We start from the raw sequence: 27,538 nt of genomic DNA on the forward strand, positions 1-27,538 counted from the left end.
GCACATAATATCTTCACATATCAGTCATCACCCTCAAAAGATATTATCATCAAGTAAAATAGCCCATGTATTGATTACCCTGCATACCTACTATTCTCCTCCCCTGGACCGACCCACCATATAAACCCCTACCTCCCCAAATAACCCTCTCAACCTCACTGCAACGTTCCACTAAGCACCAAATTCCTACTCGAGCTTCCTACATACACCGTCTTGGGATATTCGCTGATAAACCAATTTTGGGTTACCGGATCCCAGTTACTGATATCACGTCTCGTGATGCCGTATCTGAAGGTGTCGGATTCGCGGGGTTCGAGCTCCATGTCGTCGAAGCCGCGGAGGACGATCTTGGGGTCGGTGGGTCCGCCGAGGGATATGTACTGGGTGGTGGGGTTAGTGGGTTGTGTGGTTGTGTGTTGATATGAGAGGGAAGGGGATACAAGGGGAGAAAAAGAGGAGAGAAAGGAGAGGAGGAGCTTACAAGTTGTGGAATTTCGGTCCCAACGATTTTGCCTGTATTCTTGATTGTAGCAGTAACAGTATAAAGCACATCATACAAGCCTGGATTACCACCTGGTTCACCACCAGCAGCGAGAAGAGGTTGTGGGGTGCTATCCTTTGAATGAGGAAGGGTTTGATCGCTTTGATTTGCGACCACAGGACCATCAAGATAAGGATATACATAAAGAGGAACCTTGTGGAATCCTGGTGGGAATTGGGCAGCCGATGCATTGTAATTAATTTTGCCAAATGTTGGAGCTGATGATGTTTGTCCTTTGGTGGGTGTGTAAGGGCGAGCACGCTTGCTTTGAATGCGCAAGTCAGAGTATGAGAATGTGGTATATGAAAGACCGAAACCGAATTCGTAGGATGGCTCGATATTTTTGGCGTCGAAGTGACGATAGTCAATGAATACACCTTCCTTGTAGTTCTGCTGTGGGTCTGGAGAGGAGATGGTGTAATCGACATCTACACCCCAATCTTCCCGAGACTTTCCCCATGTGAAGATAGATTTTGCTTGTGGGTTTACTTCACCGTATAAGACGTCCGTAATTGAGTTTCCTGATTCTTGACCAGGTAGACCAGCCCACAGAATGGCAGTCACATTGGGATGATTCTTGTATGCCTCAATAATAACGGGTCCGATTGTGTGAAGGACAATAATCGTATTTTTGTTGATGGATGCAACAAGATCAATAACAGCATCTCCATTACCCCATAATGTGAGATTATTTCTGTCTCCTTGGTTACCATCGACGGTAATGAAAGCTTCTCCACCATTTGCATTGGCGAAGACTAAGGCGACATCAGCATTTGTTGCGGCTGCAGTGATAGCGGCGAAATCGTAATTGTCGCTGACGTTTCTAACGGTGGTGGAACTATGACCATATCCTTCTCCTGCCTTAGCTTTCAATGCTGTGACTGGAGATATCAAATAAGGAAAGTTTGCAGTGCCAGAACCCCAACCCTGTAGTAAGGAATCGCGGTTAGTGGAGTTCATCAATCAGGTTCCAAAGGGAGAACATACCATTGCAAGCGTGCCAATATTGCACCCTCGATCTCCACAAGCATTTGGGCCACCTGGGTTATCATGGGCATCTTCTCCAATAATAGCCAATGTTTTTGGATTTTTCAATGGCAGTGCACCTTTGGTGTTCTTCAATAGAACAGTCGACTTGGCACCAATTTCGCGGATGAGCGGAGCATGATCACCTTGCACATTAACATGTTGGTTAATTTGGGCGAAGTCTTCGTTAGCCTGAGGATGCTGATAACCATAGGTACTGAGATTCCAAGAATTGAAGTTCACTGGAACTTTTGCTGTATCTCTGCCAACTTTGTAGTATGCAGACATGATTCGAACAACCATGTCATCAAGACGCCATTGAGGAATGGTTCCATTCAACACGGCATTGGTCAAATTAGTTCCCCAGTAAGTGTTACCTGAAGCAAGATTTTGATCTCCGGCCATTGTCATGCTAAGAATCATTAGCTCGGCTTGTTGCTGTGAAGACTGAGGAAACTTACTCGAGTCCGGCCAATGCACTAGCAACTCCAGAATGCTGTGCCCACCAGTCACTTACAACTGGAATGTGCTGTTAGCTTGAAAACATGCCAACAGTTCGAAGTACATACCAAAACCTTGGAAGTCCAATTCATTTTTCAACAAGTAATTGAGAGTCCAACTATTCTCTGAACCGTAACTTTGATTGATACGATTGTATGAACACATGACGGCACCAGCTCCTGCGCGAACAGCATCTGCAAATGGCCTGTACAGTAGTTAGTTGTGTCCAGAGACGAGGTACTTAACACTTACCATAAATAAAGTTCATGCATGGTCTTGTCATCCACGTTTGCGGATAATGCAGCATTTCCGTTGCTAGGTTCTCTGAAATGTTCTTGCTCATTCATAATATAATGCTTAGCGCAAGCGACGACTCCAGCATCCTCTGCAACAGAGAAGTTGTTAGCATTCATGCTCGTATGAAGATTCGGAAGACAGAAAGTTCTTATCAAGGATGAGTAGTCGTACGAATTCCTTCAATTGTTGCCATCATACTAACTCCTGTAAGAACAGGGTCTGGGCTGAAACCTTCCCAATTTCTTCCACCTGCTGGTACTCTTCCAATTGGACCTATTTCAGACAAATTAAATTCAGAATTTAATGGACTTCGACAAATTGCTTACCAGCTACAGGGCCCAATTGAACATCAATGCCTTTTCCTCGATGTTCCTGGCCCATAGCAATACCTCGAGCATTAATCAAGTCATAACTCCATGTTGCAGCAGCATTCATTCCAGCAGGGAAAGCGGAATTCTGATCAGCTAGTTATAACGCGTCAGTCATTATATAGTCTTAATGTTGCAAGGGAACTCACTAAATCGAATGCCGAGAGGAGAATCTTGTAGGCAAAGTCCTGGGAAACCAAGTCGTGGAATTGTGCCAGTATTTCCTACACAAGATTCACCTTCCCAACCAACACCGGTGGTAAGGTTAACTTTCTCAAGGAGAGTAAGCTGGCTAACAAATTTCTTTGCTTTGGCGTATGCATCTGCCCAATCACCATTGCCATTCATCCATGGAGATGGATAACTAGGAGGAGAGAAATCTCCATCGTTTTGAGCAAACGCAGAGGCAGTAAAGAATACAGCTGATTTAAATAATACTAAGAGCTTCATTTTCATAGCAGTTGCTCGAGAGCTTTCTGGAGATGAAAGAGAGAAAGTGGAAAATTGTGGGGTCCCTCCTTCCTCTTTAAGAGAAAAATGGTAGGGATTTACATTGAGCTGAGAGGGAAATTACGAGGGTCATAGTGAATACTGAGAGTAATGAGAAATCTCCTCCGCATATGAATCATATCGTAACTGGACGTTCATGCAGCGTGGTAATTTCACACGGCATCATGCATATGGCTCGGGTAATCTAGACTAGCTATAGCTTCATCTGCACGTTTCCGTGTCAAATTGAAAAACCATGAACTCATAAAGCTCTTCCCCAGATTATCAAACTAAAGTAAAATTTCCTTGTATATACCCGATGGCGGGACCCAAAAGTCTGGGGTTACTGGGGTCTAGCTTCGGAGGCTAGGAGTGACTTTGTTCCTGTCCCTATGTATGGCTCGAGGGATGAGCTGCTCCGAATGTGCACCAACAAGAACACTCGACATGCATATACAATCGGTCCGAGAGTGTGACCGACGAACACTTGGGACGAGTTGTTCTTACCTAGGTATTGCAAGGTATCATGGTTCCGAATAGTGAATCGAATTCCCCTCACTTGGCGGGGTAGTGATACAAATTTGATGGTCATTTGTGTTTGTGCATCCAATACATGCATAGTTAGGCAGGGTTGGCATCGGGTAAAGTACCGCAGATATGGTTGGTCATTTCATTTGAGTTCATCCTGGGTATTCTCCCATGACCATCACGAGAAAAGGAAACTTTTCCAAGTCATGTGTCGTACTGTTGAGGCCAAGAACGAACGGCGCAGCGGCGAGCGTTTGGAGGCAGACAATAAGATGACAGAATGTGAACCGGTATTGAGCCGTCCATGGAACCAAATAACTGGTCAAGATTGAAACACGTGAGGAAAACAAAAGGCAGCCTGCCAATCAGTGGTGACTTCTAGTTTGCCAACTACTTACCAACGAACCTGTATCTCAGAGTTCAATCGTGTCAAGGAACCTGATACCTAGTACTTAAAATATCAGACTTCTAGCAAATTAACATAGAATAATGATAGTAATTCAGCATTTATCAGATTTCAGGAATGGAATTGCTCGCTTAGTAATGAAAATGAAGGGTAAAATATGTCTTTAGCTTGTAGCAATTGATTTTGAGATAATCTCATACTTTTCTCGAATGAAATTGAATCGATAGGAAGCTATGTCTTGCGACCATAGGTTTTTTTCTTTTTTCCAAAACCAAATCATAATGCTATTGTTGATATTGATAAGTAAAATTGAGATACTTTGACGTTCTACATCTCGAAGTTACATCAAAATGGGTGGGGCGGCAAAGCCGTACCTAGTATGAACCCTCAACCTCTTTTGCCCTTCAACGGTTTCCAGCTTGAGAGTTCGAGGCATCACATCACGTCTCGAGACTCCGGCATCCGGTTAAATAGAACAAAATGCCAACATTTCAAAGCTTTTCGAACAACCAGTAATTCGTCTCAAGGTTGATTGGCGGGGACACACCCGAGTGATTGATCAAACAGCTTTATTAGTTGTGAGATCTTTCCATGCGGAGCAACCCCCGCCGGGATGTAACCCGACTCATGCAGGGCAGGGTGCAGTGAACCACACAAACAAGAAAAAGAGAGGAAAAATTCTTTAGCCCCCACTTGTTCTTGAATAGATACCAACAACAAGCAGTTTCAAGCATACAAAATTGATAACAAGTCTTTGTGGCTCAGTTGGTTAGAGCGTTGGTCTCATATTCTTATATGAGGTGATTGTTAACAGTCACTTTAGCCATCCAAAGGTCGAGAGTTCGAGTCTCTCCAAGGACAATTGATCTTTTGCTTCATTTTTGATGAAATTATACCCCGCTACTTTTGGGAAGAGATGAGAGATTTCTTATTCTTTTGCCCCCCACCCATTTACGGATTAGACGTCGAACTGACATCGAATTCATCTAACGGCAAGCAATAGATTGCGTTGTCTTTCGTTAAATAAATCATTTTGCGAACCACACATCGAGAGGTTATTGCAGCAAAGTTGCAGCAATCCATCTGAGGAAAGGGCTGATAGAACCTGAATATTCATTCATTCCTACATCCACATACATCTGTTATTAACACACAATGAAATCGATAAGAATTGTAGAAAACTTCAGATATGTATCGACAACATGTCAAGCACGCAGTTCCTGGACGCCTGCAGATAGTTTTGTTCGATCGTTTCAGGCCTTCTCACTTCGTCAGCAGCAAGTTTCATGCTCTCAATTCATCCTCGCTGACAATATCTTCTTCCCCTCATACTCTTGGCATCTAAACCATTGTAGATCACCTTCCTGATCACTACAGTTCATTAAGTGGATGTTTTCTCCTCGTGTTGTCCTCGGCCGTTTCAATTCTGCCAAACACACAAATGTTTTGGAAGTTTGAAAAAAATGACCAGAGCATCGAATTATTTACTTACCTCTATACAACGCAAGCGCACACATAAATGGTCACAAGTATTTAAATGTAGCATTCTCTCTTCCATTACAAATGCAGTCTATGTCCAAGTCAGACTGGTGAATAATTGCGTTCCGGTTTTGAAGAATGGGTGAATGTTTACTCCAACCAAAACTCTATACCACCAGAATCCCCTCAAAGTACGATGATCTTATCTCATTCAAAAAATTAGAAGTGTATGTTTCAAGTCTTGTTGTATATCTGACTTTCTGAGAGTCAATTACATGCATTCCTTTGGATTTTGTTGCACATCTGGCTAGCCCGAGAGTTAAATGAACGGAATTAGATGAATTATTTTGAGTCTCGTTGCGTGTCCGACTTTTCCTGAAGTACCTAGCTAAAGTAGGAGAAATATTTCATTAAGGTTTGTTGCATATCTGATTTGCCCGAGAGTTAAATAGATGGAATTAGATAGAGCTTTTCGGCTCTTGTTGCACATCTGAGTTTAACTGGAGTTGATTACTTGATATCCTTGGAATTGGCGAGGTAGTCACTCCATAGAGTTCTTTTCTTCGATGACTTAGGTACTGCTAAGTATTCAAAGTTCTGTCTACCTATCTCATGCTACCTAATGAATATCATTCCCGTGAATATAAAATTGTCTTGGCAAATACCTACATTACAAGGCGAATGACTACCACGTTCGTGCGTGAGATGAATTTATACGGTTATTCAGCAAGTGAATACATCGTCACCAATTTCCACAACACGCAGACTGATCAACAACAAGTTCATCGTATTCGTTAACTTTACGGCTACATTACCTAGGTATGCATTCCACTACAGCTAACTTCATTGTTTGACTAATACATATACCATCATACCATCATATCAACTTGCATTTCTTCAGCTCCTCGGTCTACAACATCTATCTCACTATTCTTTGTGTATCTTGAACGCAAATTAGGACTAAAACCTCAAAATGATTCTTTTTCTCCAAATACAATTACTTCTGCGCACACTACTCGATCAACCTCACATCTTTACACCATCTATCTGGATAGCTTCACAAACCCTTCAAAACAACCCATTCTTCAATTCCTCCACCCACTACAACCCAGCCGAGCCCAAACAACCACCCTACAAACCATGAGCACTAAATCCTTCGCCTCATACCCCATCCTCTCCTTCTCTATAACTACCCTCCTCCTAACCCTCTTCTTCATCTTCCTCCTCTATGTTCCCCGCCTCCTCTACCTCTATCTCCGAGCCCGCATCTTCCATTTCTGGAAACGCGATATGAAAAAACGGATGTCTCATTTCGAGGCTCTTGATCTCGTGCGCTCAGGGCAGGGCTTGGGGGCTATGGAGGGAATTGTAGGAGCGAGAGCGAAGATGGATAGAGATGGAAATGCGAGAGCAGATAAAAAAAGAAAATCAAAACGAAGATGGGACTGGGATTTAGAGAAAGGAGATGGCGAAGAGGAAGAAGAAAATGAATGGGTGACGAAGGGGGAGATGGCGAAAGAATGGATATGTGAGGGAGAGGAGAAGAGTGGAGGAAAAACACTGGGCCCAGTGGGGAATGGGTGGAGAGTGGCGGAGGAGAGTAGGTGGCTGCATTGTGCTGGGAGGGATGGGGAGGATGGGTTCGGGATTGGAGGTGGAGGTGGGAGGTATGAGAAGGAGGAGGAGAAGGAGGAGTGGTTTGAGATTCGAATGGCTAAGGAGTATGATGGTTAATGGGAGGTTGGGATTTGAGTGAAGTGAGTGAGAGAGGAAGGGAGAGGGGGATGAGTGGAATCCCCAGGGAGATGTGGATACAAGTGCAGGGCATCATCACACTGAGTACATTTGGTTAGCGACTCGATGGGAGACCTTCTTCCATAGTATCCGGAAAACTCAATTCATCAGTTCACAAACTCATCTATTCACAACTCAAAATTACAAAATATGATATATCGAGATGAAAGAACATCCAACTAAATTTCCATTTACATAACATACCAACCAAGCTGAAGAAAGAAAGTTAAATAGTAGAGCTAGCTAGTCTCTCTCTCGCAGATTACCCAAATGTTCTTGATATTATCTATCTATCTATCAATTATTACGTTCTTTCTTCCAATTTTTCAATTATCGAGAAGGAGAGGTTGTGTTTATGGGTTGAGATGTGAGTGAGGTGTGGAATCACAAATTTTTAATAGGGATATATATGTAATCTATCCATCACCTACGTAAGACTCATTCATCCATACACACGGGCATGCATCTGTGTAAAAACTCTCCCCCCCTCCCCCCCAAAAAAGAACAAGAAAATCAACACACAAAAGCAAAAACAAGAGATGAGACCCCCCCTCAAGAAAACAAGAATCACAAGATGAAAGAAAGGTCTCCATCACATATATGATATTTTAACTACTCACCTATCTATCACCTATTAATCGTACACAGAAAAATAATGTTCACATTCTGATTTACGATGCTATCTGTCCGTGAATGGAATCCGTCTATTACGAAATCCGCGATATCAATTTATTTATTATTTTTATTAGTTATTTACACAAGTCGCGGATTAGGTTAGATTAGATTAGATTAGATAGATATATTGAGTGATTCACAGGAAGAGATGATACGCGAGGGGGGGAAAGGAGGAGAGGGAGAGTGGATGCAGGTACCTAGGTATGTAAATGAAATTCTTCAAATGTAATTTCAATTTCAATGTTGACTATCAAGACGATGAGATGAGCTTGAAGAGCTGACTGCTGCGATGTTTATAAAAAGAAAAAAAGAGAGAAAGATGAAAAGAAAAGGATGCTTTTATTTGAGTGTGTATTGACTATGTATGATATCCATGAAGTGTTCATCTATGCCTTCCCATAACCTAGATATAAAAAAATATCGAAAATTGAAAATAAAAAGATGATTTTCCTCAACGCCTTTATGCGTACCAACCATGCATCGATTTACTTATTTGTCCCACCGTGAGAGAAGACAAAAAGCATATGTATGCTAGCTTCATAATTTTTCCAGCGTCCATCCAATGATAAGAAGAAAGTGTGCGTAATGATAAATAAAGATATGCAAGAACTCCCAAACTATGCATGTATACGCCCCCGCTTGAATATGAACATCTAAATGCGGATTAAAGCGCGAAATCAAACTCCTTGAATGCAGCCTTGAAAGACTCAGCATCTTGTTTCTCCTCATCCCCTGTCTGAGCACAATCTCTCCACTGGATTCTCTTTTCCAAACTTAGAAGTTTTGCTAGGACCGTTCTACCAAATTGGAGATTGAAGCGAACATTCCAATCAAATGGCATTGTAATGCATTTGGTACTTCCCTCTGGAGATTCTTCGGTCGGAGGTGTCCAGATCCATACGCGAAAGAAATCGCCATCATTTTGACCGATTCCTGGATCCCTCACTTCGAAGGCTGGATATTGAAGATTTTCGGCCTCGACTCGGAAGGCGGCTTCAACAAGACCCTTTTGGATGGTTTCGATAGGCATAGGAATGAGCTGCCAATGTGTATGAACGCCATTACCTTTACTGATCTCATAGGTAACAGCGCCTAGCTTGTTTTCGCTGCGTTGTGCAATCATTTTCTGTAGCGCCTCCTTGTATTTGTTCATTTCAACGTAGGTGTTGTATTTTGACTCTTCCTCCGGGATTAGGGCCAATGTAGGCGAATGAGAGAGAGGAATGATCAATGCATGTGCAGGAAAGTCAATGCCCAAGGACGCATTCGTGGTCGCGGTAGTCAAAGGTCCTTTTGCAATTGTCAAATAGGCATCATCGCCGATTGAAGCAATAAGGTGAGTAGCCAAATTTGGATTTGAAAGACAAAAGAAACATTCACCGGGCCCAGGGGGTGGTTGTCTTTGTCCTCTACGTCCTCGTCCACGTTTATAATCATTGCCTCCGCCATATCTAGAATATGGCTCCGGTTCAAGAGCTGTTCGTTTTCTCTCATTGGGTCGAGCTACAAATGGCGACGCCGTGGTACCAGTGGGCAATGGGGCAGTTGGATCGACTGTTGCTTGTAACGTGAATGCATATAAGGCTTTCTGTTTCCGAGGATTGCCATGCGGGGCCAAGGAAATAAATCGAGTGAGGGGTCGAACGTCAGGCTCATCTGAAGTAGGGGCGTGAAAGAAAGGTTCTCGCTCGTAAAAATAATCTGGAGACACAGAAAAGTGATAACGAGGTTTCAAAGCTGCGCAAAGATCTGCGATATGATCCCCTGCAATGGGATCTTTCGAGTCATCAGGAATTGGTATTTTGGAACCAGTTCGGATCGATTTTGGCCACAAAGTCGTTAAAAGAATATCCGCTGTGTGCGCTCCATGAAGAGCTTTCGCATCTCCAACAGTGTGGAAAGGTAGATATGATTCCTTCGATAGACCCCCAATTATGTTTTCGTCGAGTTGACCACCGAGTGCAACTAATTTAATTCCTTCTGAAGTTTTCGTGGTACTTCTCTTCGCGAGGTAGTGTAAGTTTGGACATATCTAAGAGCATGAGTATTGGTATTCTCCGCGTTCAAAAGATAGATTAACGCACCTCCTCATCTTTCTCAATCTTCTCGATGATTCTTTTGGGCAAAGGTAACGATCCGACAGTAAAGTATGTAGGTAATGGTATGGGTATCTTTCCCGTAATGAGGTCTGTAACTGTGTCTTCGGCTTCTGTGTCTTCAGCTCCGGCGAAAAGGTTTCCAGCCACGATAGCAAGGGCAAAGTTATTCTTGAGTTGCAGCGATGTTAATTTGGTAAAGACATTGCGAATGTGACCGTTCACGTCGCCGAGAACAATTCTGTCAATCAATCAGTTCAGTTCACAAAAGGTGAGGTGAAGTGAGTTAAGATGCAACCATAAATGGAAGGAAAAGCTCAGGAATACCGCCAATACCTATCGTCGTTGAATTTTAAAGGAGAAAACTCACATCTTAGACGCCATTTTGATGTTCGAAGCCACCAGATTGTGGGAGAAGTATAGGTTGTTGTGGAGGTTCAAAACAATATAGTGATACGGTATCGTAAGGATAATATTCACTTCAAAAGTTCTTTGCGACGCGATTTGACTTCTCGATAGGAAAGCTCAAAAGCTCATATCTTAGCGTCACGCTAATGCAAGGACGGCAGAGTGGAGACTATTACTTGAGCGGTCAAAATGGGCAGAAATTGATGGCAAAAAGAAGTGAAATAGAAGAGAAGTAGAGGAAAATAAATGATAAAATTCAATATAGAGATGAGAAAGGAGAGGAAAGACAGGAAGTAATGAGGTGAAAGAAGAGGATTAGAAGATACTCTACATAAAATTGTATCTATTGATAATTGAGAGACTTGATCCGTTGACTACTCACCTACCTAGTACCTACTAATGAATTCTAGGTGGCAGCTGCTTATATAAGCAAATATCCATTTCTTCTTATCAAAAAATAAAAATTTCCATTCTCTCTGCGATTGTGGATTTTCGTTGATTGGGGACGACATAACTTTACGATGCCTGCCACAACCTCCGGAAGAATAATTAAGACCCGTAAGGGCAAGAAGGGTACTGCCCATCAAAAGAATCATCGATGGGAATCTTTTACTACAAAAATCTCGAAATTAAACTCCCTCGATCCACTACGAAGAGTTCGTCGTCATGACCTCGATGCCGAAGATACTTCTGCGACAACATCATATTTCAAAGCCAGTCTAGAGAAATGGACCGAACTCAATTTGTCGTCTGGGTTCCAATCCTTCACGGAGGAGGTACTTCCATTATGCGACAGTTTACCGCAGATTCTACATTTCCAGGATAAGATTATGGGTCTTTTCGTCACTTATATGGAAGGAAACCAAAGGGAATCGTTAGAGCCATTGTTGGAGTTAATTACAGACTTTGCCCATGATTTGGGTCCTCGGTTCGAAAAACATTATGCGAAAGCTTTGGAATTGGTTACGTCGACGATAGCAGGCACTGGAAAAGATGTCGCAGTTATCGAATGGTGTTTTACATGCCTAACATTTTTGTTCAAATATTTGTCAAAACTTATTGTACCAGATTTACGACCTACATATGATCTAATGGCACCATTACTCGGAAAAAGTGCCCAACCTCCACATATTGCCCGGTTCGCTGCGGAGGCTATGAGCTTTCTCATCAAAAAAGCTGGCGCACCTGCCCACCGAGCAAAGGCTCTTCCATTAATCGTCAATCATGCGAAATCAGATCTTTTGAGTATCGCGGATACCAAACAATTCGGCCTATACTACCATGGAATAATGACCATGTTCGCGGAGGCTATGAAGGGTAACGGGTTAACCGTACATACGTCGGGTCCAACGATTTTCAAATCTCTATTCATCGCCATTGAAGAGAGTGACTTTGGAGAGAAGGAGGCAATGCCATGGATTGACGTTATATGTGGTGTTTTAACCAGTATAGTTCATCATACAACCCCGGAGACGATCAAAGAGATCCTTGAACTAGTACTGGAGGAAGCAAACACTATCACCCATTCTTTTACACAGTCAAAGACGATGTATGATTTCAACAAACTTTTACTTTCAGCGCGAACCATAGGGATTCTAGCTGGTGTTCGACGAGCTTCGAGAGTTCAGAATTGGCCAGCTTTGTTACAGGCGCTATCTAATATTTTAAAGACAGTGTCCAAGAACGCATCTTTTGTGGCAGCCGACGACAAACATTTGGATTTGTGGAAATACCTCATTGAGAGCATAGCTATTGCTCTGACATATTCTCCAATGGACTCTACGATTCCTTTTATTGCTCCTTTCATGGATGCCCTGACCAAGGATCCGTTGGCCAAATGGTTCTTGACATTTTGCTCATATTTGTCACAAGGAGAGCCTGGACGCTTCCAAACTATTGCGTTGCCTTACTTCAAAAGGTAAGTTGAATTACCTTATCTGTCTTCAACCACATGCTAATCGATCCTAGATTCGTTGTCACGCACTGGTCTGACGCGGAAAATGGAGATACCTTGTGTGTATTATTACCAAAGATGGTCGCCTCAGGAGTACTTCCAAGTCAACATGGAAAGGACGCATTTTCGTTGCCTCAGTCTTGGCAGGACCAGATTGTCAGCAAATTTGAACGATTAGAACTACAACCTTTCCCAGAACAGGTATCGCCAGCTACATATAATCGCAGCCCAAAAACATGGCATGATCGATGTTTACCTAAATATAATGCTCTGTTAGAAATCTTGGAGTGCACTGCTGTGCATCCTTCAACGAACGCAAGAATTTCGGAAATCCTACTTCGCAAGCTCAAACTTGCACTTAGACCATCTTCTTCACTTGCGCCAGAGGAAGCTCATTTTATCGTTGGTCGAGGGTTCAGTGCTTTCTCTCGCATGACAAAAGGAACTGGTGAGACTGATAGGGCTTTGGAGCCATTATTACGCGCAGCAGCCCCTCGATATGCCCGATTGCCGAATTTCCTCGAAGCTTTACTAGGCTATAAAGCCAGTCTCAAATTGTCTCCTAAACCCGACGGTGGCAAATCAGACGAGGAAGAGGATACGAGTGACTCTGACGCCGAGTTCGACCTCTTGGTACGATCCTTAGTAGAGAATCTTTCATCCGAATCTAGCGAATTACGCCTTCTTTCTTTGCGACTACTGGAGCATATTCATGACACTGATCATGGAAAGTCTTCGGAAGCAATTACACTCATGATCATGATTGAGCAGACTCCAATGGATTTGCAATCTGCTCGTTCCGCTTCTATGCATATTCGCAAGCTTGCTTCAATCTATACTTCACAGATGGCGATACCTTGGATGAAATATGCTATACCATCATTCTGTTTTGGTATGCTTACTGTGAAGATGGCGCAAATCTGGGACGATGCTAGTGCTGCCCTCAAACAGATCTCAGAATCGAAAGTTGGTGAGGAAGCAGTTGCCGTATTGACATTCAAATGGTTAGAGACACCATCAGTAAGATGGAGCGGGCCACCCGCTCCCATGCAAAAGGATCAAAATAATGGATTGACCGACTTTGAGTGCTCTAATTTGAATAACTTGGACAAACTTGCTAAAGAGACTGAATCGGAAGTTCTCAATGCACGTGATACTATGCTTCAAAAATTCGAGGTTGCTCAACAACTGGTGGATGCCCAACCAAACACTGCTAGATCTCAGGCTCTTCGTGTTTTGGCTGCCATTCCTATGATTGGTGAAAGGCGATCTCGACAGCTCATTCCAATGTTCCTTTCTTGGGCTGGCAAAGCCTCCGAAGAGATTGATCAGACCGGTGATGAAGACGAGGCTGTTGTAAGCGACTGGACAAGAAAAGATCAGAAGGCTCTCTTGGATGTCTTGGGCCTCTTTGGTAACCCGAAGTCTATTTTCAAGACAGATGAGGTTTACGAAGCACTTTTAAGGTTATTGGCGAATGGTGACATTGAAACCCAAAAAGCTGCTCTGAAAGCCGTCTTGACATGGAGGAACAAGAGCATCAAACCTTACTCTGAGAACCTCTTGAATCTACTGGACGAAGCTCGCTTTAAAGACGAAATCACAATTCTCCTTCAGGGACAAACCCTGGTTCAACCTGAGCATCGCGAAGCACTCATGCCAGTTCTCCTCAGATTACTCTATGGACGTACAATCTCTCGAAAAGGCGCTGCGAGTGGAAAGCAAGGGATGGAGGCAAGAAGACTGACGGTGCTGAGAAATTTGAGCGTTGAAGATATTGGAGGCTTTTTGGATATTGCCCTTGGTGATCTCAAGGATTTAGATTTGGTGAAGGATGGAGCAGTCCAAATGTCAATCTTTGAAAAGGAGTTGTTGGGTGCAAGGAAGCAAGTTGGTTTCACAAATATGATGGAGTCAGTATTGAAGGAATTAGCCACTAAAGTTGTGCCTCTCACTCGAAAATTACTGGAAGCTGTCTTGTATTGTACAGTAATTGCCACACGACAACTACAGGGGGAGCATGTTGAAGAAACTGAAGATGAGGAAATTTCCAGCAAAGTTTCTCTTTTCAAAGTTGTTCGACAGACTGGGTTGAAGTGTCTCGTGCTATTGTTCAACAACTCGACAGATTTTGACTGGTCTCCCTATATGGATCTCATTGTGACCGAAATTGTCCTACCAAGACTCGATAACTTACCAATCGAAACAGCTCAGGGTATCTCCGGTCTCCTTAGATTGTTTTCCGTCTGGTCATCTTCGATGAAGACAGTGTTACTTCTTGGTAGCCACGAAAAAATCTTACCAAAGGTAGCAGAGTGTTTAGCACCACCAAAATCAAAGGATGAAGTCAAACTCTTTGCTCTTTCCATCATCAGGGGTGTCATTAAATGTGCACAAGAGGAAGGGGCAGAGGGTGACTCAGTAAAGCAAGAGCTTCTGAATTCTAACATGGATCAATGTCTGATTCAAATCGGAACGATTCTACGCGATCAGAACGACATGAGCAAAAACCTATTGGAAGGTTGCGTCGAAACTGTTTCCGAGTTGGCGCCTTTCGTATCGACTTCCACTCAAGGTCGCAACTTGGTGGATGTATCTGTATTCCTACTTGATCAACCCTCGCGTAGGGTTACCCCTAAGACGAAAGCGGGCTTACTTCTGGTTCTGGAGCATTTTGTACCTCTCTATGATCTCCAAAACGATGTTGACCTCAGGGATCGAGTTTATCATACTATCACTTCCTTGTTTGGTTTCTTCAAAGACAAGATTAGTAGAGAGGTATTATCACGAGTACTATTGGTGTACTCAGACAAAGATCCTGTCTTGAAAGAAGTAGCTGCCTTGTGTTCAGATCTCAACTCTTTTGCCCAAGGACGGCTTGATGAACCAGATTACGATCGCCGAGTGAAGGCTTTCCACGCCATTAACGCCAAGAGAGATGTTGATTTCAATTCTCATCAGTGGTCACCGCTACTTTTCAACATGCTCTTTTATATCAAGCACGATGAGGAACACGGAGTATTGTCATCAAACTCTTCTGATGGAATCCGTCGATTTATTGAAACAGCTAAAGATGCCAAGCAAACTTCAGAGTTCCCAGCTTTTCAAAACATGCTTTCCACAATCTTAATTCCAGCTCTATTTGCTGGTGTTCGTGAGCCTTCGGAAATGGTTCGTCGTGAATACATGAACGTTATGGCTCATCTGGTCCGTAATTTCTCAGATTGGTCTCAAGTTAGCGACATGCACAATCTTCTGGCTGGTGAAGACGAGACAGAATCCTCGTTTTTCAACAACATTATCGCAGCAGGTAAAGGCAGGCAATCTAGTGCTCTGGGAATGCTTTCTTCTGCTGCCGAGAAAGGAGAATTAAGTAGCAAGAACGTCAGCCACTTTTTCATCCCTCTCATCGAACATTTTATCTTCGATAGAGCCGAAGGCAACGATGCACATAATCTTGCTGCTGAAGCTACGACGACTGTTGGAATTCTTGCAGGGTCGCTAGAGTGGCCGCAATATCGTGCTCTTCTGAAACGTTTTATTGGATATGTTCAGGCCAAACCTGATCTTGAGAAACAGATCATCCGTCTTCTTGGCAAAGTTATTGATTCTTTAGCACTTGCCGCTCAACCACTCGTTGACACTGACATGGAGACTGATGTTCCTAAGAAAACATGCAAATTGGCCACCACTATGCCTAAAGAGCCGAAGTTTTCTGATGATCTCATTACCAATATCTTGCCACCATTGACAGACTATCTCCATGATAAGGATGAATCGACAGTCAGCTTGCGAGTTCCTGTTGCGGTCATCATTGTTAGGCTTCTCAAACTATTGCCAGAAGAGAAAATGACAGAACGACTTCCAGCAGTCTTGACTGATATTTGTCACATTCTCCGCAGTAAAGCACAAGAATCCCGGGATCTTACTAGGGATACTTTAGTAAAGATTTGCGTTTTACTTGGTCCTTCTTGCTTCGGATTTGTGTTAAGAGAACTCCGAAGTGCGCTAGCAAGAGGTTCCCAGCTTCATGTACTGTCATACACTATGCATTCCATGTTGGTAGCTACGACACCAGAATACGCACCGGGTGACCTTGATTATTGCCTGCCTTCAATCATTGCAATCATCATGGACGATATTTTTGGTGCAACAGGACAAGAAAAGGACGAGGAAGGATATATCAGCAAGATGAAAGAAGTCAAGAGCAGTAAAAGTCATGATTCTATGGAACTGATAGCCAAGACAGCTACTCTGAGCCGACTGACAGACTTGATTCATCCAATTCGAGTATTGCTGAAGGAGAAGCTGAACATTCGGATGGTTCGCAAAATTGATGAACTTTTGAACAGGATCAGTTCTGGACTACTCAAAAATACAGCTGCCGGAAGTCGTGATAGCTTGGTCTTCTGTTATGAAGTTATTCAAGATGTTTACAATAGTCGAAAACCTCAAGAAAAGGCGAGCAGAGACGATTATCGATTCAAACGCTACTTACTACAAAAGGGTGCCAAACGTGGTGGTGAACGCGGTGCTACGACAGTCTATACCTTCAAGCTTATCAAATTTGCCTTTGATGTCATGAGATCTGTCGTCAAGAAGTACGATTCAATTCGAACACCTAGCAACCTTGCAGGCTTCATCCCAATGATTGGCGACGCGGTTGCTGAAGGAGAGGAGGAAGTAAAGGTTGCGGCCTTCAAATTACTTAGCACCATTGTCAAGGTTCCACTCAAAATTGATGGTGATGGAACAAATCTTTACCGGGTCGCGGTAGATGAAGCCATCAAATGTGTAGCCTCATCCTCCTCAACAACTTCGGATATTGCTCAAGCATCCTTGAATTTACTCTCGGTCGTTCTCAGAGACCGAAAAGATGTTCCGGTCAAAAGTAGATCGATTGATGATATCTTGAAGAAAATGAAGGATGACATTACAGAACCAGAGCGACGACATATTACGTTCAAGTTCTTGAGATCTGTGCTGGACTCAAAGATTGAGACGGCTGTAGTATATGACACTCTGGACTATGTCAGCACGGTCATGGTAACAAATGACGACAAAGATACAAGAGATCTGGCACGCGGCGCATTCGTTCAGTTCCTCAGAGAATTTCCACAAAAGAAGAGTCGATGGAACAAACAATTAGAATTTATCGTAGCAAATCTAAAGTACGATAGAGAGGGTGGAAGAATGTCCATACTCGAAGTCATTCTTCTCCTTTTGACAAAGACTTCGGATGATATTGTTCAAGAGGTCGCAGCATCTAGTTTTGTGCCTTTGATCTCGGTCATTGCCAACGATGAAAGCGAAAAGTGTCGTATGGTAGCCGGAGAAGTCCTCAAGGAGACATTCAAGAGAGCGGATGAAAGCCGCATGACGGATTTCCTTACCATTTTGCAATCACTCGTTAAGCAAAACAAGACTTCGGCTGTCCGGGTAGCGCTACAAACGTATGCATTGTATTTCGAATCTCGATCCGATATGGAAGATTCAAATATAAATTTCGTACTCGGTACTGTTTCGAAGATCCTGGAAACTCCAGACGATGATGAAGAAGATTATTGGCAATTAATCTACACTTCCCTCGAACTTGGTGGGACTATGTGTCAGAAATTCCCAGAGAAACTTTTCTCTTCGAAGACTGCATCTTTATGGTCTGCGGTACGAGCATGCCTTTCATATCCGCATACATGGGTGAAAGTAGGTGCGACAAGACTTAGCAGCATATACTTTGCAGACATTGCAAGAACCAATGCTGAAGCTGGTCTAGAAGGCTTACCACTCAGGGGCTCAGGTGGTCTCCAACTCAATGGAGATGATATCTCTGATTTCATTCACCGCATCGTTAGGATGTTCAGGGGACCAATTCTCACACAAGTACTCGCGGATGAAGTTGTCAAGAATCTTATTTTCCTCGGTCGCTGCGCCGCTTCCAATAATCTCAAACAAAAACCCAAAGCAGATGCCGAAGATGAAGATCTAGACGTCGAAGCCGATGTCGAACAATCAGGAGAGTCTAATGCTTCAAACAGTGTCCTGCAATATCTTTTCAGTCGCGTATCCTTCGTCTTGAGAAGAGAAACTCATCCAGCCACTGCAGACAACTTGATCCCCAAGACTTCTGCTCTTCAACTTCTCGAAATCTTGTGCAGTAAATTGGAGCCTGAATCGTTGGTTCCCTCGCTGAGAACTATCATTCTCCCTCTGCATAATCTCACGGATCCTTCCATTCATATGCCGTACTCCACCGATGAACTCTTCCGCAATAATTACGAGGCCCTCAAATCGTCGAGTGAAGAGCTGTTGGAGACGTTGAAGAGGAAGGTCGGAACCCAGGAGTACACAGATGCGTTGCTGAAGGTGAGGGAGGGGGTTAAGGAGAGGAGAGCGCAGAGGAGTGGAAAGAGAAAGATCGAGGCGGTTAGTATGCCGGAGAAATTTGGAGAGGAGAAGAGGAAGAAGACGGAGAGGAAGAAGGAGAGGAGGAAGGAGAAGGGGGAGATGTTTAGTAAGAAGAGGAATATGTGGTAGAGTGGATGTGTGAGATGTGTGGGATGGGATGGAATGGGATGGGGGAGAGAGGAAAGATGAAAGAAACTTGCATTTATGCATGTCTGTATTTCATGGGCGATTTCAAATGGCGTTTGGGAAGGGGAAAATTTGTATCTTTGACATGTGAATGCTTGCTTAGCTTTGTATTTATTGCAGTGAGTCTGTCAATCAGTCAATCAGTCAGTCAGTCAGTCGCAGGATTCGCAATACTAGATAGAGTAGATGAGTAAATCCTATTATATTAGTTAGTAATTTGTTTACGTGCTTTTATTTATTACATTTGTGAATTGGTTTCTTTAGATGCTTGATTTGTTGTATCTGGGTAGATTGGATGGATGGGTGTAAGTTTAATTTAGAATTTATGTTTATATTTATATTCGTTTGAAAATGAGATGAGATGAGATGAGATGTGCGGTAATTTTTTGTTTGTATAGGTATTTTAAAGAGGAAAGTTGTTATATATATACTTATATACATGTAGATTTGATATCGTTATGCTATCATCCTGTGCTAACTAGATATCTAGGTATTATTACATTTTTGCAACACGTGACGCTGATGGTTTTTATACACTGATTTCCTCTTGTGAGTGAGATTTGAGTTTGAGTTTGTTTTGGGATGTGTGTGTGTGGGTGTGTGTGTTCTCGGTATTCTTTCGGGAAATAGAGTTGAGAATGTTGATTGTTGTGGGCTTTGAGGTTATATGCTGAATAGCTTTAATATTTAGTTCGGAACTGCAGTTGGTGATCCTTGGTGATACTGATTCTTGGTGATCTCGTGTGATGTATCGTGGTATCTTTGGTTTTCGCGTGCGTGTACTTCAAACTCCTGCTTCGTCCAGGCCCGATAAGAAATATATCCTTCCATTATACCTCTCCGTCTTCATCTCCAATTATTCGTACCCCTCCTCTTAACCTCTCAAGAACTCCAGGGCTAACTACATCTTCTATCTCCTCTCCCCTTCACTCCCCGCATTTCCTTCTCCCTCTCCCTCCCTCTTCCTCTCCGTACTCGTCCCATCACTCCAAAACTCCAAATTCCCATCTTCACTCAACGTCCCCTTTTTAACCAACATCCCCTTCTCCCTCATCAAATCCTCAATCGTCAATTTGCGATCTCCAAATATTCCCAGATGGTCGGAAATCACATGTCGGTTTTTGCAGCTGGGACAGGTGATGAGGATGGAGCCGGAGTGGTAGCCTTGTTTGGAGATGCGGTGCGTGGAGCGCGCGGAACAGGGTTGGCAGGTGAAGGTTAGATCGTAGGAGGGTTGAGGGGCGCGGGGGGGTGTGGATGATGGGGAGGAGGGAGAGGAGGAGCGATCGGTGAGGGGTTTGGAGGGGGTGCTGTAGAGGCGGGGGTGGCCCAGGGAGAGGATGCGAGAGGGGAGTTTGGAGGTTGAGCATTGATGTTGATATCGGGAGAGATCTCGGAAAGCTGCAAAGGTGGAGGATTTGAGAGACATTGTGAAGAACGGTTTGGTTGTGTTGGGAGGAGGGTTTTGTAGGTTTGATCGATCTCTGTTCTGTATGTGAAACGGAGAGATGTGATGGTAGAATGGAAGGAATCGTATCAGGATTCTCCTATTTGTATAGATAGAAATTGATTTGTGAGGTATAAAACAGATACCAATCGAAAGAAAATCGATAATAGAAGAGAAGAGGGGAGTGTTTATTGAGATGAAAGCTCTTGATCCAGTAGAAGTTTGGGGAAGGCTACGGAATTGATTGCGATAAGGAAATTTATCTCATTTACCGCTTTGTGATTCTGCCGATATGACGAGGACAAGGCTGGGGCTGGGTAGGACAGGGCAGAGTACCTAGTAGGCTCGGTAGGTCAGATGGAAAAGCTTTGATATTTTATTAATCTTATTAGCTACTTTCTACCATAGAAAGAAGAAAGAGGAGACGATATGTGTGAGGGGTTGTGTTGAATTGAGAGTTTATACTGCTAGTGTTTGCTAGTGTTTGCTAGCGTTATAGATTCCGGTAAGACCATATGTCATAGCTGAAGTTATATGGCAGTGTTGTTTATTATTTGGTATAAAATTATTACTAACGTTACTATTAATCACTACTACGACTACTACATACAACTAACTACCTACTACTACCCGTCTACTATGATTAGGTAAAGCCAATACTTTATTCACCGTCTTGATCTTTAAGGATTAGCTTCAAGATTACAAATGCTTTGATTGGTGGCAAAATAAAATTGTTTACTAAGCCCGAGTATCCCACATAGCTCAGTACTGGTAAAGTGTAAAGTACCTAGCAATTACTAGTACAGTCTTTGAAAAGATTCCATGTCATAAGGTTATGTATTGAACTTTTCATTTCTTACACTTAAGGATCTATTCTCTTCCTCTTCTCACAATATAAAAATCACCCTTTGACTCTTTTGTTTATTAACTTTACTTTGCCTTACCTACCTTACTTGCCTCACATTTCTCAACACAGTTTCATGGCAATTATCTTGGAGCCTTGATCTTATCTGACCCCTCACCAGACAGAACACCACAGAACTTTGAAGTTCCTCGAACCTGGAAGAAATATATCATATTGAAACATTCATTTGGAGAAATTGAATAGTCAAGGGAAACTGAAAGATTTTTAAAGATGATTTCGGGACGTGGAAGAGCTAGAATTCGTGCGCCTCGTAGGGTATGTATATATTCACTTCTTTTCACTTGGATACCTACCTATCTACCAAGGTCCTCCATGCTCTTTCCTCTGACAAAAGCTACCTACACCTTCTGGCGAATGAATAGCTTCAATAAACTTTCAAAACTTTGTTTGCGCCAAGGTTAGATTATCAAGTAATTCAAAATGCTTCCCGCTCAAGGACAGTCTTTTGATGCCGCCATTGCACATGCTATTACCACAAGTCAGATGGTAGTTTACCTCGAAGCATTCTTCCTACATTCGCGATTGTCTTTATATTCTTGATAACTTTGCTGACTGATATTCTTCTACTACACAGGCCTTTCAACGTGCCGGCGAAAAAAACGAATTCGAGATTCAATGGGAGATCTTACAAAATGCACTTCAGGAAATCCACGAAAAGAATGCAGGAACTCTATCTTTTGAACAATTATACCGGGCTTCTTATAAAATCGTACTGAGGAAAGACGGAGATTTACTATATGAACGAGTCAAAGTTTTCGAGGAGCAATGGTTCGCTGGGAAAGTCATGCCAACTATTCGCAAACTTATAACTTCGAATCTGGTCAATGTCGCTGCTGGTGGCGTATCTGGAACTGCCGCAAACGAACGAAGACTTACCGGTGAACAATTTCTAGAAGGACTAAAGGCTTCTTGGACGGATCACAATTTGTGTATGGGTATGACAACTGATGTCCTCATGTATATGGATCGAGTTTATTGTGGCGATAATCGCAAGGCTTCAATATACACTACAGCTATGGGACTTTTCCGGGATCACATTTTACGTTCACCACTTCTAGACAATTCGAGCATGATCACCTTTGATATTCTCAACTCGGTTATATTGGACCAGATTGGGATGGAGAGAGAAGGTGATGTCATCAATCGACATTTAATCCGTTCGGTCATCTATATGCTAGAGGGTCTATACGAAAGCGACGCAGAGAACGAAAGTGAGAAGCTATACATTACAGTTTTCGAACCTGCATTTTTAGCAGCTAGCAGAAAGTTTTACCAAGCAGAATGTCAAACTTTATTAAGGGACTCGCCTGCTAGTACTTGGTTACGTCAAGCAAAAAGACGACTCGATGAGGAAGCTGATAGGTGTGATACGACTATCGCTCATTTCACAAGTAGGAAGATTCAAAAAGTTGTCGAACAAGAATTGATCAGCAGTCATCTGAACGAATTTCTTGCCATGGAAGGCAGTGGTTTGCAGGCCATGATCGAAAACGACCGGTTTGAGGATTTATCCATTCTATATCAACTTATCACTCGGATAGATGCAGGTAGAGGACCGCTGAAAATTGCACTACAAGGTCGTGTGGTACAACTCGGGTTGGAAATCAACAAAATTATCGCTAGTGGGGATTTCGAAACTCCTGAGGATACCAAGCCCGAAGCAGAGGATGATGAAGCTGAAGGTGCGAAGAAGAAGGCTAAGCCAATGAATGCTGCGGCGAAGCAAACACTTGCAGCCATCAAGTGGGTTGATGAGGTCCTACGATTGAAGGATAAATTCGACAATATGTGGAAGAAATGTTTCAGTGAAGATACCATTCTGGAAACGGCTATCACTAAGAGCTTTTCGGATTTCATTAACCTTTTCGACCGATGTTCCGAGTACGTCTCCTTGTTCATTGACGATAATCTCAAGCGTGGTATCAAGGGCAAAACCGAGGTTGAGATCGACGAAGTATTAGACAAAGCCACCACTTTACTTCGATATATTCAGGACAAGGATATGTTTGAAAGATATTACAAGAAACATCTTGCGAAACGTTTACTACTCAACAAATCTGAAAGCACTGATGTGGAGAAGCAGATGATTTCTCGAATGAAGTTGGAAATCGGAAATTCATTTACAACGAAGCTGGAAGGGATGTTCAAGGATGTTACCATGTCCGAAGAACTCACCCAGAACTACAAAAAGCACATCGACAACGTTGGAGATAAGGATCGAAAACCAATCGAATTATCTGCTATTGTTCTTTCTACCAATTGTTGGCCTACGGAACTCATTGGTGGTATTCCTTCATCAGAAGACGGACCTCGACAATATTGTAATTGGCCTGTGGAACTACAAAAATTACAAGATTCATTCAAGGCATTCTATCTCAAAGATCGAAATGGTAGAATGTTGACTTGGTTAGGTAATTTGGGAAATGCTGATGTCAGATGTCATTTCCCAGCCATTCCAGGAGAAACAGGACCGAAGAGTAGGGAAAGAAAGTACGAACTCAATGTGAATACTTATGGTATGATCATTTTGATGCTTTTCAATGATCTACCAGATGGAGCAACATTATCGTATGAAGAAATTCAAGAACGTTTGAATATTAGCGACAAAGATTTACCACGTGCATTGATGCAACTCTCTGGTCCACCAAAATCTCGAGTTCTTCTTAAGAAACCTGGAAAGCCGAATGAATTGCCTACAATGGGTGATGTTTTTACATTCAATGCCGGTTTTGTTAGTAAAGCTGTCAAGATTAAGGTTCAAGCAATGGGTGGACAAACTAGCAAGGTTGAAGGAGCTGAAGAAAGGAAATTGACTGAAGAAAGAAATGATGAACATCGAGGAAATGTTATGGATACAGTTATTGTCCGAATCATGAAGTATGTTTTTCCTGCTCTCAAACTGATGAATTATATACTAATAAAATATTATAGGGCACGTAAAGAATGTCCTCATCAACAACTCGTTACAGAAGTCATTTCGCAACTTTCACAACGCTTCCAACCTAATATCAATATGATGAAACGACGTATTGAAAGTTTAATCGAAAGAGAATATTTGGAAAGAATCGAAGATGCTAAAGTACCTACTTATAAGTATCTGGCTTGATTTTTTCATTCGACTCTTTCTTTTCATTCGAAGATTCCATGGGTTGGGTGGCTGGATAGAATGTATTCATGGGATGGGGTGCGTTCAGGGAACTTTGGGAATTTATGCTTTCGCGGTTAATTGCATTGGACTTGATATAATATGTCATGTCAGATCCATATCACGTTCATAAGATTGCATAGCATAGCATAGCATTTCTTGCAAACTGGTGCAAAGGTGCTGGTGCTGGGGTGTTGAAAATGGGTATGGGAATGGGTATGAAAGATAATTGAATTCTTTTAATTTTGATTTTAATTTCTTCTTTTTGAAACAAAGAAAGAAGGAAGGAAAGAAGGCAAGGAATGGCGTATGGTATGATGTGGTATGATATGATATACTTAATGAATGGCATGCTGCATAGGTAAATGAATAAATGGATGAATTGGAGTTTTATGAGATGAGGTGTAATGAGGTGTAATGAGTTGAGTTGATATAAGGTGTTGTGTGATGATATGAGGTGTGATGAGGAATTGTATGGCAGTGTTGTGAATGTTCTGTTGTGAGTGTCTTGGGTAATACTCATATACTCATATACTCATCCGAATTCCAACAAGAATAGTAAATAGCAATAATGACAATCATAATAATAATAATATACAAATCAATCATGAGCGCTTTAATGGGGGCAAGCCCCCAAACCCCCTTAGCTCGCTACGCTCGAATTCTCTGTAATAACATTTCATTCCGACTTTTTTATTTTTCGATGTTCAGTTTTCGGATTTCGGATTTCGGATTTCGGATTTCGATTTTCTTTTGAAAAATATAAAAAATGATAAGAAATAAAATAAAAATAAAAATAAAAATAAAAATAAAAATAAAAATAAAAATAAAAATAAAAATAAAAATAAAAATAAAAATAAAAATAAAAATAAAAATAAAATAAAAATAAAAATAAAAATAAAAATAAAAATAAAAATAAAAATAAAAATAAAATAAAATAAAATAAAAATAAAAATAAAAATAAAAATAAAAATAAAAATAAAAATAAAAATAAAAATTAAAATAAAAATAGATTTTAAATTTTGGGGTGTCAAAGTTGGATTCGCGATACCGTGGATTGGGAAGTGAGAATTATGAAAATATAAAAATAAAAGAAGAAGAAAGTAGGTCTTGAGATAATCTATAAGTAGTCTTATTTATTAAATAAGAATAATGATGATGATAATAATGTATATATATATATATTTGCTTTCTATGTAAACTTGAAAGGGAGATTGACCTGTATTTTTATATTGATATAGGTAGGTAGGTAATTGTTCATATATACTAGTATTTCATTTATCTATTCTTTGGTTTCTCTAACGTAGTTTAACACCGAGTGGCCTATATCACTAAGTGGCCCACTTTCACTTCAATTTATATCTTTCTCTTTCAACATATATTTTATTAACAACTTATAATGAATTCGAATAATCAAAAAGCTTATATACTCTTTACTATCAAAACTATTTATAAAAATAAAAAACTAAATATTCGAAAAGTTGTTATACTTTATAATATTCTTTATATAATTTTTCAATAAAAAATAAAAGATTTACTTTTTTATATAGAAATTTGAGCTAATAATTATAAGATTATAGGATTAAAAGAAGAGGTGATTGTTTAATATATATTCAATATAAATTCAAAAGGATTTCTATCTAAATTAAAGAATATAAAAGATATAATAAATTATATTCTTAAATCGAAGAATATAAAATGTATTGAGAAGTTTTGGGTATATTGATTTGTAAAGTATCAAATTAAATTAAAAATGTGTTTTAGTTGTATTTATGATTTTCAAAGAGTTTTTTATAAAAATTCTAAGTTTATTGAAAAATGGTTTTGATTGGTTGTAAATATATAAGTGAAATATAATATTTTGAATAATGATTTCTATAATTTCGATAAAATAGGCTTTATAATAAGGATTATATATGCAGCAATGATTATTATTAATACTAAGAAATATAATAGAAATAAATTAGTATAATTAGATAATCGAAAATAGATTATAATAATAATATATGGAAATATAAAGGATAAAACTATTCCCTCATTTCTAATAGTTTAAGAATAAATTTATCTCTTTAATTAATATATCAAAACCAATCTTTTTGTAGAATAAACTATTAAATCTATATCTAATAGATGGATAAATAATGAGATAGATTTAGAATAATTGAAATATTTCGATAAATATATTAAGAATTGAAAAGAGGGTAAATATTGAATATTAATACTAAATAAATATAAAAACCATAAATCAGTAGTTTTTTAAGTATACTATAAAAAGAATAATATTATATATCTAAATTTATTACTATATTCAAATTATTTAATTTAACCACTTAATATTAGTTATTTTAGTAATCTAAAATGTTTATATAATACTCAAATCAATAAATTTATTAAGGCATATATTAATTATATTTCGAAGATTGAATTCTTTATAGTTTTCAAAGCTGTATATTAAGAATCAATTATTTTTCAAAATATGAAAACAGGATTTCGAGAAATAGGTTTAATTTCATTTAATTCTATTTAATTTTGAAATTATATTTTCAAAATTAGATATTCGAATTCGTATATCTATTCTCCCTTTTTTCAATTTAGATTAATGGATTTCTCAAATCTTTTGTAATTTTATTGAAGCTCTTTCTTAATTAATATTAATTAAATCTCGAATAACTTATTATTAATTAAGCTCTTCTATATTTATATTTGAGATTATATTAATTTTAACTAAAGATACAAAAAGATTAATTTATGAGAATATACTTTTAAATGTAGAGATTTGTATATTTCAAATAACAAATAAAATATTAAGTAAATATCGATATACGAAAAAAACCTTAGTTATATTAAGAAGGAATGCTTATTGAATAA

The 27,538-nt window shown here is 40.6% G+C and overlaps 6 protein-coding genes across 6 annotated transcripts; 3 read left to right on the forward strand and 3 right to left on the reverse strand.

Moving 5' to 3' along the window:
- Positions 1-155: 155 nt before the first annotated feature.
- On the reverse strand, positions 156-3,183 carry EAE97_010358 (uncharacterized protein; the record flags this gene model as incomplete). The annotated part of the gene is made up of 9 exons (XM_038880873.1): positions 156-380; positions 482-1,468; positions 1,529-1,979; positions 2,029-2,086; positions 2,137-2,273; positions 2,321-2,453; positions 2,537-2,638; positions 2,692-2,829; positions 2,883-3,183. The coding sequence occupies 9 exons, from the start codon at positions 3,181-3,183 to the stop codon at positions 156-158; spliced, it is 2,532 nt and encodes an 843-aa protein (XP_038728267.1).
- Positions 3,184-6,775: 3,592 nt separating this feature from the next.
- On the forward strand, positions 6,776-7,369 carry EAE97_010359 (uncharacterized protein; the record flags this gene model as incomplete). The annotated part of the gene is made up of 1 exon (XM_038880874.1): positions 6,776-7,369. One exon carries the CDS (start codon positions 6,776-6,778, stop codon positions 7,367-7,369), a length of 594 nt encoding a protein of 197 aa, XP_038728268.1.
- A 1,399-nt stretch (positions 7,370-8,768) lies between these two features.
- On the reverse strand, positions 8,769-10,584 carry EAE97_010360 (uncharacterized protein; the record flags this gene model as incomplete). Its single annotated transcript, XM_038880875.1, has 3 exons — positions 8,769-10,136; positions 10,189-10,441; positions 10,571-10,584. 3 exons carry the CDS (start codon positions 10,582-10,584, stop codon positions 8,769-8,771), a joined length of 1,635 nt encoding a protein of 544 aa, XP_038728269.1.
- A 545-nt stretch (positions 10,585-11,129) lies between these two features.
- Positions 11,130-19,096, forward strand: EAE97_010361 (uncharacterized protein; the record flags this gene model as incomplete). Its single annotated transcript, XM_038880876.1, has 2 exons — positions 11,130-12,526; positions 12,577-19,096. The coding sequence occupies 2 exons, from the start codon at positions 11,130-11,132 to the stop codon at positions 19,094-19,096; spliced, it is 7,917 nt and encodes a 2,638-aa protein (XP_038728270.1).
- A 967-nt stretch (positions 19,097-20,063) lies between these two features.
- On the reverse strand, positions 20,064-20,582 carry EAE97_010362 (uncharacterized protein; the record flags this gene model as incomplete). The annotated part of the gene is made up of 1 exon (XM_038880877.1): positions 20,064-20,582. One exon carries the CDS (start codon positions 20,580-20,582, stop codon positions 20,064-20,066), a length of 519 nt encoding a protein of 172 aa, XP_038728271.1.
- An 840-nt stretch (positions 20,583-21,422) lies between these two features.
- EAE97_010363 (uncharacterized protein) lies at positions 21,423-25,261 on the forward strand. Its single transcript, XM_038880878.1, has 3 exons — positions 21,423-21,780; positions 22,100-24,402; positions 24,457-25,261. The coding sequence occupies exons 1-3, from the start codon at positions 21,736-21,738 to the stop codon at positions 24,629-24,631; spliced, it is 2,523 nt and encodes an 840-aa protein (XP_038728272.1). The 5' UTR covers positions 21,423-21,735; the 3' UTR covers positions 24,632-25,261.
- Positions 25,262-27,538: the final 2,277 nt, after the last annotated feature.

The sequence above is a fragment of the Botrytis byssoidea genome, assembly GCF_014898295.1.
Source record: "Botrytis byssoidea strain MUCL 94 chromosome Unknown BBYS_027, whole genome shotgun sequence".
Lineage (NCBI taxonomy): Eukaryota > Fungi > Ascomycota > Leotiomycetes > Helotiales > Sclerotiniaceae > Botrytis > Botrytis byssoidea.

Bases quoted from the DNA above. Each gene is read 5' to 3' on its own strand.
- EAE97_010363 (XM_038880878.1), top strand. From the start codon at position 21,736: ATGATTTCGGGACGTGGAAGAGCTAGAATTCGTGCGCCTCGTAGG. The intron at 21,781-22,099 runs GTATGTATATAT...TCTACTACACAG, and splicing joins GAATTCGTGCGCCTCGTAGG to GCCTTTCAACGTGCCGGCGA. The intron at 24,403-24,456 runs GTATGTTTTTCC...AAAATATTATAG, and splicing joins GTTATTGTCCGAATCATGAA to GGCACGTAAAGAATGTCCTC.